General features: G+C 54.7%; 1 protein-coding gene across 1 annotated transcript in view; it reads left to right on the forward strand.

Annotated features, from left to right (window-relative positions):
- Window positions 1–7,815: 7,815 nt before the first annotated feature.
- The window catches only part of ONECUT3 (one cut homeobox 3), a 70,756-nt gene continuing 65,625 nt past the window's right edge, over window positions 7,816–12,946 (forward strand). The window contains exon 1 of the mRNA XM_054981722.1: window positions 7,816–8,878. Coding sequence (XP_054837697.1) covers window positions 7,816–8,878 — 1,063 coding nt within the window. The remainder of the gene's footprint in view (window positions 8,879–12,946) is intronic.

The following is a 12,946-nucleotide window of genomic DNA, read 5'->3' on the forward strand; positions in this document are numbered from 1 at the left end:
TTGGGATGGGGCTGTGATTCTCAGAAACTCCTTTGGCATTGGCTGGTGGGAACTAATCTTCTGTGGGAAATCCTAGAAGAAGGCCTCATATGACAGGTGGACATATGAAACTGACGGACTGCTGGTCCATCAAGCTGATTCCGCACACGTTGGATAATGCACTTTCAATGCACTTTATCAATCGTTTGAGGTGAATTTTTTGTTTTGTATACGAAAACATCTGTTCCCAATGATCTATAAAGAGGATTGGAAGTGCATTATCCAACGTGTGTGGAACTGTCTACTCAGATTGGGAGCAGCTCCCCAGGGTCTTTCATAGGGGCCTTTTGCATTACTTGCTATCTGATCCTTTCAGCTGGAGATTCCGGGGATTGAACCTGGGACCTTCTGCATGCCAAGCAGGTGCTCTGCCACTGAGTCAAGCCCCCAGACTTTGTCGTCATCCAAGGCCAGGATGACCTGTGACAGGGGCTTTCATAACACTGGCCAGACCGGGGTGTGTGGCTTCTAAGCTTGAAGTTGTGACTTCCTGATCAGAGGTGTGACACCTTGGAAGTTGTATGTCCTCCTCCTCCTCCTCCTCTTTCTTCTTCCTGGAAAAAAAAACACTCTGGAAACCCAAACTCTAATGTGTAACAACAACGGTTGTTTCCCAAAGGTAGAGGGAAAGGATCTGAGACAGTTCTTAGCCTTTCCCTTCTTCCACCACATAAACATCGAGCTTCTTCCTTCCTTGCCCAGTCCCCAGTATGCGATCAGAATTTTCTCTAACCAGAAAGAAATGGAAATGATACTGAACAGAAAAGAGAAGTTAAGGGATGGGTCGAGGGGGGAAAGACAGAAAAAAGGAAAGAAAGGAGGAAAGAAATAAAGACTGGAAGAAGGAAAATGACAGAATGAAAAAGAGAATGGAATGAAAGAGGAAATAAGAATGAAAATAAGAAAGAGAAAATGGCAGAGAATGGAAGGATTCCTTTCCTCACTTATCTCTTTTAAAGAAACTCTTCTGAAACCTTCTTTGCCAACTGTTCAAATGTTTAGTTCTCAACTGCAGATCCACCCCCACAACTGCACGCTACAGGGACCGCAGACCGTACCAAGTACTGTCTGTTGATGTAAATGTGCTCCTACTAAGTTTCTGCATAATTTGTCTCATTAAATTATTTGTTCTGTTTCAGCAGTGCTTCCTCTCTGTGTTCCTGTATTTGAATGTAATGCTTCTTTTTCAGATTTCTTCAATCCCTACTCGATTGTATTTTAAATTGAATATCCCAGTTGCTGAGCATATTGTCTTACACTGCATTATCTGCCTGGAGTCTCAGAGAGAAAGGCAAACTATAAATAAATAAATAAATAAATAAATAAATAAATAAATAAATAAATAAGTAAGTAAGTAAGTAAGTAAGTAAGTAAGTAAGTAAGTAAGTAAGTAAGTAAGTAAATAAATAAATAAATAAATAAATAAATAAATAAATAAATAAATATGTGCAGTGTGCCATATTGCACATTAGGTTGACCTTGGGAAAGTTACTCCGTATGCGCTGACAAATTATGTGCTATTGCCCCATGCTCCCAAATGAAACCTTCCAAACAAGTTTGCAGGCTTCTAGTTGGTGAGATTTGAAAAAGGAGAGCAGCAATTTCTCATGTGCATGTCTTTAAGAGAGGGAGTTGTCCTCAGAAGACTTATCCATTAAAATGCCACCTATTAATTCCTCTGCCTGAGGCATAATCATACAAAGAAAAGATGAGTACTAGAAGTGTTTCTACAGTAATAACTTCAGCTTCCATTAAGATATCCTCCCCGCGATTCTTGTGTTACTCTTGTAGCCAGATGTTCCTTTTGCCAAAAGTGGAACCTACAGCTTACCAGCAATATCTCTTTGTGCCATCAGCAGGCTGTAGTGCTCAGGTTTTTCCCTGCATGCACCATTCCAAATAGCATGTAGGGGAGAGAAAGACTGTGTGGGTCTAGATGAGTTGCATTCTCAAATATCCCCAACTGAAGACACCCATCCTTCATAGGCAAAATAGGAGCATCAGCGAAAGCTAGCATCATGCTAGCTTTTGTGTATAGGGAAGGGTTTTTTTAAGGGACAGAGGCACTGAAAAACAGGCCTCCACCTACAGCTTAAAGTACAGCCCAGAAAAGTATCGCAATTCCTCTGACTGAGCAAACTGAAATTATCGACACAGATTAGTTTCTGTCTGCAAGAAGATATAATATCATGCTAAATCTGTGATGTATAGATTGGAAAGGGGGAGAATAAAGGGGAATAACCCTCTTTGTTGCCGTGCCTGTGGAGGACATAATTTAACAATGCCTCCAGTGCCCCCATAGTTCCACTGGGGTTTGCACTGTTCTTCTAGAAAAGATGCCCCTCACTTCAGTCCACCCCCTCCCAGTGCTTTAGCACATTTTCCTGCCTTTTGCCTAATGACATTGTATTGATTGAGCTGGAGCAACGGGGTGTCGTTGGCCACTGGAAAGGCGAGCAAGCAAACATAGCTCAATTATATTTTATTAATTACTGAGCTGATGGCCCTCTTTGCAGAGCTGCAGCAAGAGGAGATGATTCTACCAACAGAGCTCAAAAGGCATTACAGAAAGGGGAGGACTGGTTTCCTAGCCATGAAATAGAATCAGGCCATTTTCCAGAAAAGGGGAGGTTATGGTGCTTGATTTCCACAGTAGGTAAACATCAAAGACCCCTGTGCAAAGGGTTGGTTTGCAAATTACCTAATTTCTCAGCAGTTGATTAGAGGATTGTAGGGACAAATTCAGCTGCTAATTGTGGTCTCATTCTGTTCTGGTTGTAACCCCACAGAATCTTGGCAGGTCTTGCCCTTCAGTGGAAGCTTCCAGGAACAGTCAAGCCAGATTTTCAGGACCACGGAAAGCTCCTAGGGAAAGCAGATGTTGATAAATTAGCCTCACCTGAGTCTGCACATCCACAAGCATGATTTGATGGCTGCCAGACCCCCCACTGCTCAAGAGAAGCTGCAGGAAATCGTAAGGGGTGACACTGTGGGATGGGCTAATGAAGAAGGGGGCTCAGGTTGTACTTTTCCCCAGTGCAAGGGTCAGGGCCTAGAAGAGTGGAGAGATTCTCAGGAATGCCTCTCCCAGTTTCAGGGTGGGGGAATTTGTCCTCCTTAAAGGACTCTGCCAGGATATGACATATTCTGAACACATGAGACCATTTGAGTAGAATGATCGTCACTCAGGTTGTTAGAAGGGATCTGAGGCCACACCACAATGTTTGAGACAACATTAATACGAATAATCTGTGCTTATATATCACTTTTCTAGACAGATTAGTGCCCCACAAAGCAGTGAACAAAGTCGGTGTTATTATTACCCCCACAATACAGCTGGGGAGCTGGGGCTGAAAGGAGTGGCTTGCCCAAGGCCACCTACTGAACTTATGGCAGCAACGGAATTCAAACCAGCAGAGTGCTGATTCACAATCCAGCCACTTAACCACTATGAGATGATGTTGATTATTGTGTCATTGGAGGGCGGAAGTGGATGCTTTGGGGAGGGTTATCATTAAAAAAAAGACAGGTTCTCAAGGAACAAACAATATGTCATTAATAACAACAGCAACAACTTGTTAACGGTATGAGTTGTTTATAGGTAACATTTAGGCACACAGGTGCATTGATGACACTGTGTTCAAAATGATCACTATATGCCTGCCTACCTACCTTCCTACCTGCCCCTGCTTTCTTTTGGTCAGATTCTTTAACCTTGTGTTGACCACTGGGGTGAAACATCAGTGACTAAAAGCTCCTCTGCAGACACTCCTCTGGGGGATGCAGAGCTGCAATCTAACCTGCCAATCCTAGGTTTTGGTACACTTTGGTTGTTGTGATTATCCACACTCTGCACAGGTTCAGAGGTATGTTCTTCAGCATTTATTAGCTAACTCGATCCAAGGATGAACCTTGATGTGAAGAAGAGGAGCCTGGCAGGGAAGTGGGTTGAGCAGGCAAAGCAGCAAGCATTTCTTGGGGTTGTTATGAAGGGGCCACAGCAGAGGCCAAGGAAGTGTGTCCTTTGTGAGGGATGGACTTCTGGACGGCTCACTGTGTGCCTTCCTCCTGTAGTATTCAAAATAACAAATCAATGCATGCTTTGTTTGGATGAAGTCCTATTGGACTCAATGGGTTTTAGTTATGAGTAAACCTGGTTAGGATTGTTCTACTACTGTTAAAGAGAAGGAAAGAAGGAAGCAAGGAAGGAAATGAGACGAGGGGAGAGAGATATGGTAGGTAGATAGGAAGGGGCTTTCCCCCCAATTGTTTTAAAATTCATGTGAGGGGCAGGACCCAAATCTAAGTGCTTAGAAATTACTTTCTGCAATTTCTTACTATTTTGGAAAATACCAAAGTAAGTGGTCCAACAAACAGAAGGAGATTATCCCTTTCAGCATAATGGTGGGATGTGAGCTTTTGAGAGTCTCAAGAGCTCATGCCCTGGAAATCTAGTCGGTCTGTAAGGTGCTATTGGACTACAGTAGCTCTTCTACTACGGTCCAACATAGCTACCCACTTGAAACTATCTATATGGTGGGATATGTGGCTGATGTTGGTTTCCAGCGCCCACTACCTTATTTGCAGTGCCTAGGATTCATGAGTTCATCCACAAATGTTAATAATATTTTTTAAAAGCCGTGCACCCCCAAATAAGCTTTGGCCTATCCCAAATCACACAACCTATGCCTTGGGGGCTCTACCCTGCTAGGGAACCTATGCTATTCTTGCACCCAAAGTCTGGTTGTTGTACTAACTGTGCCACCAGGAGACATGAAGGTTAAGCAACTGGGAGCAGCCACATACCCAAATAAGTTTTGGGCCACTGGAAAACACTACCAGACTCTGGGGTTGGAGCCCCGCAGGGTACAGGCGGTTCCTTGGCCCAGATCCTCTTTCCATTACCATGAGCCCCCAGAGCGAAGCCCCCCCCCCCGAAACCCCACTAGGTAGTATTGAATTGATGTGTAGAATGAACCAGGACAGCTGCATCAAGTGACGTGGCCCAGAACGGAGGCCGCTGCCCCAGTGCCTCATCCAGTACATCTGAACACCATCCATTGGGATTGGAGGGGGGCGGGGCCTGACTTGGAAGCTCATGTTGTCAGAAGCAGGCTTCGGACCGGGTCTCAGCATAGGTTTTCCTTGCGGGGCAGAGCCCTCTGAGTCTAATGATGTACTGTCTGGACTGGTCCAAAGCTTATTTCTGGACCCAGAGCTTCTTACATATCATCAATATGTGGCTGGATTCCCGAATAAGGAGCTAGGAACTACAAATAAGGAACCTGGAACTAACCTAAGCCGTGTCCAGGAGAGCAGGTGTTTTTCAGCCACTAGGTAACACGGCTGCATCTGGATTCCGCAGACTCTTTCTGTCCTATCACTTAGTGTGGCTAATATAAGGGAAACCTTTACTTTTCCTCTTTGCCTTTGGAGTGTGTGGGACTAAGACTGAAGACAGCGGTGAATGACTGGTTTTGCATGCTCTCTCTTTCAACATCCAGACTGCCGAAGAGTTCTGTGATATTCAGAACCTTCCTCACCTTTTAATTTGCCCCAACCAGGCCCGTATCTGTTCTCTCGGCTATTTGTTGCACTCCAGCGCTTTTCATTTTTGGCTCAAAGCCTGAGCGCAAAGAGGGATGTTACAATCTGAGCGGCGGCAGAAAGGACTGCGCGGGTGTGCCTCTGGCGGCTTTGGCACGACATGGTCGACTCGGAGGCTTCTGAGCATGGGCAGACTGCATTTGTCTCTGAGCCTGGGGCGGGAAGGACTCCGAATTGCCCCCGCCCCCCAGGGGACAACTGTCAGGGACCGACACCGTGGAGTGGGAGGGCCTGAGCCTCGGGGATCTCGCCAGGCCCGGGAAACCTTCGGCCTCCATCGCCCCCGCCCCGCCCGCGCTTTCCACATCGCTTCTCCAGTCCATAACAGAAGGTTACCGTCCCCTCCTCCATCCCTTGGAGCTGGGGCGATCGATAAAGGGGGGGGGGATCTGGTGGCGAGGGAGCCTCTTTCCCTGCGCCCCCTAGCTAGCTCCGCAGGCGAAGGAAGGCGACGGCGGGGTGTGTATGGGGGGGGGAGCTCTGGGAAGAAAGGAGAGAGAGGTCAGCTTGGGACTGGGGGCGGGGGCAGCCTCAGCCCCACAAAGGCGCCGGCACGAAGCGGCGGGGATTTGCGCTCTCAAGTGCGGGCGCTGGAGGCCGAGCTGGCAGTCCGCCCTGCCCGGCTGCACAGAGCGAGAAGGCAGAAACGCCTGTGATAGATGGAGGCAGAGCTGAGGCGGGATGGAGTGCCGTGATGCGCGGCCCGCTGATACAGTCCCAGGGAGGCGGGCCGCGGAGGGAGGGGCCGGGGCCGAGGGGGCAGCACCGCCGCCACTGCCCCCCCCAAGCCGGCACCGTTTCCCTTCCAGCGTGCGCTTTTCTTTTCTTGCCCCGTGTGCGTCAGGTTCCCCTCCAGTTTGCTTGTTTCCTTCCTTCCCTACCATAGTTCCCTTCCATCTTGTTCCTTCTCTCTCTCCCTTCAGTTTCCTTCCACCTCAGTTTTTCTCCCTCTCTCCCTTCCTTCCTCCTGTGCCTGTTTCCCTCCCTCCCTTCTTTCCTTCCTTCCTTCTTCCCTCCCTTCCTCCCTTCCCGTGCCTCAGTTTCCCTCTCCCTCCCTCCTTCCTTCCTCCTTCCCTCCCTTTCCTCCTTCCCGTGCCTCAGTTTCCCTCCCTCCCTCCTTCCTTCCCCGTGCCTCAGTTTCCCTCTCTCTTCCTTCCTTCCTCCTTCCTTCCCTCCTTCCCTTCCTTCCCGTGCCTGTTTCCCTCCCTCCTCCCTCCCTCCCTCCCTCCCTCCCCGCCTTCCCGTGCCTCAGTTTCCCTCTCTCTTCCTTCCTTTCTTCCTCCTTCCTGTCTTCCTTCCATCCTTCCTTCCTTCCCCGTGTCTCAACTTCCCTCCCTCCCTTCCTTCCGGTGCCTCAGTTTCCCCCTTCTTTCCCTCCCTCCTTCCTTCCCCGTGCCTCAGTTTCCCTCTTCCTTCCTTCCCTCCCGGTGACTCAGTTTCCCTCCTCCCTCCCTCCCCCTGCCTCAGTTTCCTTCCCTCCCCCTCCCTCCCTCCCCCTGCCTCAGTTTCCTTCCCTCCCCCTCCCTCCCTCCCCCGTGCCTCAGTTTCCCTTCCAGCTTCCCTCCCGCCTGCCTTTCTGCCGCCCTCCCCGTCCTATGCGCTCCCTCCCCGCCCCCCCGCGCCCCCCCGCGCTCTGGGCTCCCCTCCCCGGCTGCCTTCCCCTCGGAGCGCAGGAGGCGGCGGGGCGCGCCAGGTGGGCAGGTGGGCGCAGGGCCGGCTGGGCTCGGCTGGGCTCGGCGCGGCGGCTGTGCGCTCGGGGCGGCGGGGCAGCGGCGGGGGAGGGGAGGGGCGGGGCGGCGGCGGCCGCGCCGGGGGCCGTGACGTCAAGGCGAGCGAGGAGGCAGCGCTGGCAGGCAGAGCCGCGATTCGCAGCCACCGCGGACGTCGGCGGCGGAGGAGGCGAGGCAGCCAGCGCGGCGGCCGGAGCCAGGCGAGAGGCGCGGCGCGGCCAGGGCGCCCCACCCGCAGGCTCGGCAGCGGACCCGCCGGGGTGGCTCCTGCGCGCCCCGAGCCGCCCGGCCAGCCCCGGAGATGGCCGGCGCGCTGGCCTGAGGCGGCGGCGGCGGCGGCGGCAGGCGGCGGCGGCCGCAGGGCGGGAGGCGCGGAGGCGGCGGCGGCGGCGGCGGGCGGCGGAGGCGCGCGGGGGCCGGGCCGGGCCGCGGGCGCGCCATGGAGCTGAACCTCGACGGGCTGGCCAACCTGCACCAGGCCGGCGAGCTGCTGAGCCCGGCGGGGGCGCACGCCCGCCAGCCGCCCCCGCCGCCGCCGCCTCCGCCCCCGCCGCCGCCCTCGGCGCACCGCAACCTGGTCTCCTCGCACGGGCGGCCGGCCATGGTCTCCAGCATGGCCTCCATCCTGGACGGTGCGGGCGAGTACCGGCCCGAGCACAGCCTGGGCGCGCCGCTGCACCCGGCCATGAGCATGGCCTGCGAGTCGCCCTCGGGCATGAGCACCTACACCACGCTGACGCCGCTGCAGCACCTGCCGCCCATCTCCACCGTCTCCGAGAAGTTCCACCACCCGCACCACCACCACCACCACCACCACCACCACGCCCCGCACCAGCGCCTCTCCGGCAACGTCAGCGGCAGCTTCGCGCTCATGCGGGAGGAGCGCAGCCTGGCCGCCTCCATGGGCAACCTCTACGGCCACTACCCCAAGGAGATGCCCGCCATGGGCCAGCCGCTCTCGCCCCTCTCCAACGGCCTGGGCGCCCTGCACAACAGCCAGCAGAGCCTGGCGCCCTACGGGCCCGGGGGCCACCTGGCCGGCGACAAGCTGCTCTCGCCCAACGGCTTCGAGGCGCACATGCTCTCCCGCAGCGAGGAGCACCTGGCCCGCGGCTTGGCCGGGCCCGGCGCCGGCATGATGCCCGCCCTCAACGGCATGCACCCGCACGGGCACCCCCACGGGCAGGCCAACGGCGCCCTCCTGGGCGAGCGCGAGCGGCAGGCGGCGGCGTCCGGCTCGCAGGCCGGCGCCTCGGGCCAGGTGGAGGAGATCAACACCAAGGAGGTGGCCCAGCGCATCACGGCCGAGCTGAAGCGCTACAGCATCCCCCAGGCCATCTTCGCCCAGCGGATCTTGTGCCGCTCCCAGGGCACCCTCTCCGACCTGCTGAGGAACCCCAAACCCTGGAGTAAACTCAAGTCTGGGCGGGAGACCTTCCGCAGGATGTGGAAATGGCTGCAGGAGCCCGAATTCCAGCGGATGTCGGCCCTCCGGTTGGCAGGTAGGCGCGGGGAGGAGGAGGGCAGGACCCCCCCCCACTGTGGAAAGAGCTGGCTGGGAGGGGGACTAGGACCCAGCGCTTTGACACCGTCGCCTTGTGGTTTCGCTTCTTTTGCACCTGCGCCCCTGGACTAAGAGGGGGAAAGGGGGGGTCCAGAGAAAACCGGCGGGGGGAGATGCCTGGGGGGAGCCTTGAGAGCTGCCCGGCTGGGACGGCGTGCGCGTCCCGAGGGACTCGGGCAGCTCGGGGACTGCAGAACTTTGCCGGTAGCCTCGGAAACGCAACGCTTCGAAAGGGCGCGCAGTCCACACGTTCTGCTGCCGGCCCCGGTATAGAAATCTGCGCGGTGGAAAGATGGGTTCGCTCGCACGCAGGCGGATCCAGCCGGTCGATTGTTATTAGATATCGCCACCTTCTCTCTCCCTGGCTCTCCTTTCATTCATCTGCGCGAATTCATATGGTGGTACTTTTTATGAGCAGGTTTTGTTAGCCGTGTTTATTGCCGCCCCGAGGATTGAGGCCGCATTTAAAATGCCCGGCGCAAGGCGCGCCAGCCCCTGCCCGCTCCTCAGCAAGGTCGGGAAGCCCCGAGCCCTCGGCTTCCTCGCCGCTCTTCCAGCCTCTCAAAGGTCGAGGAAGGCCCCCTCTTCCCGACACACACACACACAAGCGATCCGAAAGTCACAAAGGCAACGCGTTCGCAAGGCTGGCTGCATTTTTACGGGTATGGGAAAGGTTGACAAGGCTGTGGTCTCTCTCTCTCTCTCTCTCTCTCTCTCTCTCTCTCTCTCTCTCTCTCTCTCTCTCTCTCTCTCTCACACACACACACACACTCACACACACACACACACACACTCACATACACACACACATACACGAGAGACAAGCCTAGTCCCTTCCCCTGTCAGTTCTTCTCTCCTCTCCGCCTCTACCCCCCCCCATTATACACAACATGAACAGGAAAATATGGGGGGGGGAAGCTTTCATGCCTCGCCCAGCGTGCAGGGCAGCATTTGCAGAGAGCAAAAATACCCCCCACCCCCCACCCCCCCGGGACCTGGTGCTCCTTCCCAGCCTGCTGGCCTTGGGTGGCTTGCAGCTTCTCGCTCGCCTGAGAGCGATCTCCCACCCCTCGAGTTTATTCCTCTGTGTACCTAGATAGAGAATGAAAGGAGGGGAGGCGTTGTAGTCCTGGGCTTCAGGCGCCGGGCCCCGGCAGAGGTCGTGCCGAGATGTCACTTCCAGGCTTGCAAAACTCAAGGACTCGGCTGGCGAGCTTTATACGCCGCTCTCTGTCTCCCAGCAGCTTCCAGTCTATAACTGTAACTGGGCCACGGGGAGAGAGGAGCCGCCCAGCAAAGACACTGGTGCCCACTCGCCTTGAGGCCAGTGCAGGGCGACCGGCGACCCGTCTCCAGAGGTCCAGCCCGCCGTAGGTGAACGCTCTTGTGTTCCCAGAGGGTCCATCCACAAATCGGCCCAATGCAGGAAGAACCCAGTAAGCCCAGTCTCCCCCCCCCTTCCCGGCAGCATGTGGGTCTGACCTCTCCGGATGGAGCCTTTCCTTCCGGGCGGTGTGCCTGGGCGAGCCCCGGTGATGCAGCGCGGCTCCAGCAAGGGGCACGCACCAGCCAGGGGTCGGCCGATCCCTGGACGTTTCTGAGCGCCTGAGAGGTCCTCCGAAACCTGGACGGTGTTGCTTAAACGCCCGCCATCTCTTTCTTTGCCCCCCAGCGCATTTTTTAAAAAGGCGTTTCGATTGCTGTTGCGGATTTTGGACGCCAGTTCCTGTAAGAAAAGCTTGCAACTCTTAATTTGAACCATTCACACGTTCGCGTTTGTCTCAGCGAAAGGCTGCCGAGCAGGAACGCCTCAGGCCAAGCGGGTCAGCTCCGGGGCTGCGTTTCAACCAGACCTTTTCTTCTGACACGGGTCTCACCAGGGCAAGGCCAGCACGCTGCCCCTCGCCCCCTGTCTCGGGGTGGACTGTACGGGGCTGTTTTCCGTGCAGGATTCACGGCACTCCGGGGAGGCCTGGCGGGGCAGAGAAAAAATCGCTTGGGCGCAGATCCGCCCTCCTCCCTTTCAGGATCAAACGGGGGTTCTGCGGCATCAAACCGCGGGTGGGTGATTAAATAAACACTCCCGCATCTTATTACCAAAAGGAATCGTGGAAAGTCACACGCAGGAATCAGCTATGCCGTTCAGAGTCATAGGTCCGCTGGACCTGGAAATCCCATTTAGTCATGGCTAAAAGTCGCTGGCAGGTTATATGAAAGAGGGTTTGAGGGGACAAATCCCAGACCTCCAATGCCATCGGGGTGACCCCCCCCCCCCAGTTGTGTGAGAAAGCTGGCTCCTGCTACGGTGTGTCTCCCTCCCTCCCTCCCTTTCTGAGCCTTTCCTCTCCCCCCCCCCAAAAAACTGACCCCCCATACACACAGGTAGTGGGAGGGTTGAACCAGTCCTCTTACATACACAGCATGCCCCCCACCCCCACCCCTAGGCCTGGATGTTGCTGAATAGTCCAGAACCAGCTGATCGGACTGACCCCCCCTCCCTTCCCCCGTGGCCTTCCAGGCGGATCGATAGTATAGCTCCTTCATTTTAGAAATGGCGGCGCCGATCAATGATCTATAACCAAGGCAACGCTTGTGCGTCTGGAAGGGCAGCCGGGCCGGGCCAAAGCTGCCTTCTGACCGGGAGGCCACCAGCTTGAATCAGCTCTCCTCTCCAGAATCTGGGGGTCGCGTTTAATCCGATTTAAGAAACCGGCTTGTGGAGGTTGCTCTCACACCACCACCTCGCCATCGAGGCTTCTCGCCCATGAAATTATATGGATTTGCTGCCGCAGTGACTCCGTGTGGTTCGCCCCTACCAAATCCTATTTTATTTTGTTCAGTTAAAAAAAAAAAACCCTGTTTACTCGGTGCCTGTGGAAAACGAAGGCGAGGGGAAGTCCGTTACACCATACTTGTTATTTACTCAGGGAAATCGAGACTCGCCCCGCTAAATCCGACCAAAGTCCAGATGCCCCGGGAAGCCCACAGGGAAAGCAACATCCAGCTCTTGTTCTTTGCATCTGGTGCTCGGAGGTAGACAGCGTTGGAGCCTGGAGGATCCATTCTTAACTGTCGTGTCCAGTAGCCGGTGATTACACCTCCACGACATTTGGTCTGGTTCCTTTGCCAGGCCTTCTTGCTTTGATCCACGAACCTATGGCAGACGGTGAACACAGTTCCTTCTCTCCAAACCATTCATAATTTTCTAAAACCGTCTCTTTAAAACCCTCGACGCTTGAGCTTGGGATGCCCCCCCCCCCCCGCCCAAGCTTCCACTGCAGAAAGCTCAAAAGAGTCAAAGGGCCTTATAAAAATGCAAAGCGGTTTTCTAGTGCAGTGTAATACGAATGACAGCGCGCCTGGCAGGGAAGGCACGCAGTAGGGACGCCTGCAGACGTTACCGGAAACACGCGTGTGCTTGCCATACAGACCTTTGAGTAACAGGCTTGTCTACCCCGCACCGAAGCAGCCTGGATAAGATTGTGCGTGTATCAACTGTTTTAGTATTGATCGTATCTCTGCTGGTATGGCACTCTGGAGGGAAACAAGGCGAAGCATTTCTCGGGTGGCCAGGCCAAGCATTTTAGTGCTAGCCTCTGCCTTTCGCTTCCTCTCCCACCCACCCCCCTTTCCTGCCCTCCTATTTAGGTTTCTAAGGATATTGCAATGGTGGCCCGCATATCTGCCTGCGTTTGCTGACCCTCAACGCAACACACACCCCTTCCCGCAGTCCCGTGTGGCTAGATCGAGGTGTGCAAATGGATTTTCCAGAACCCCATTAGAACCAAGAGAGAAAGATGGATAGAGCCAAGCAGAGGTCTTCGTTATCGGGGATTCCCCCTTTTTCCTGGAAAAAGGAAGCTCCTCGGGGCTTGCCTTCTGGTTACTAGCTTGGTATACAGTACCACCTACCGGGTCCACGCTAATACTGAGGGAAACAATACTCTGTATAGACATTGGGGGACGTTTTAGAACGAATACTGTAATTCTGATCATCATCTCAATA

This window comes from Eublepharis macularius, chromosome 5 (assembly GCF_028583425.1).
Source record: "Eublepharis macularius isolate TG4126 chromosome 5, MPM_Emac_v1.0, whole genome shotgun sequence".
Classification (NCBI taxonomy): domain Eukaryota; kingdom Metazoa; phylum Chordata; class Lepidosauria; order Squamata; family Eublepharidae; genus Eublepharis; species Eublepharis macularius.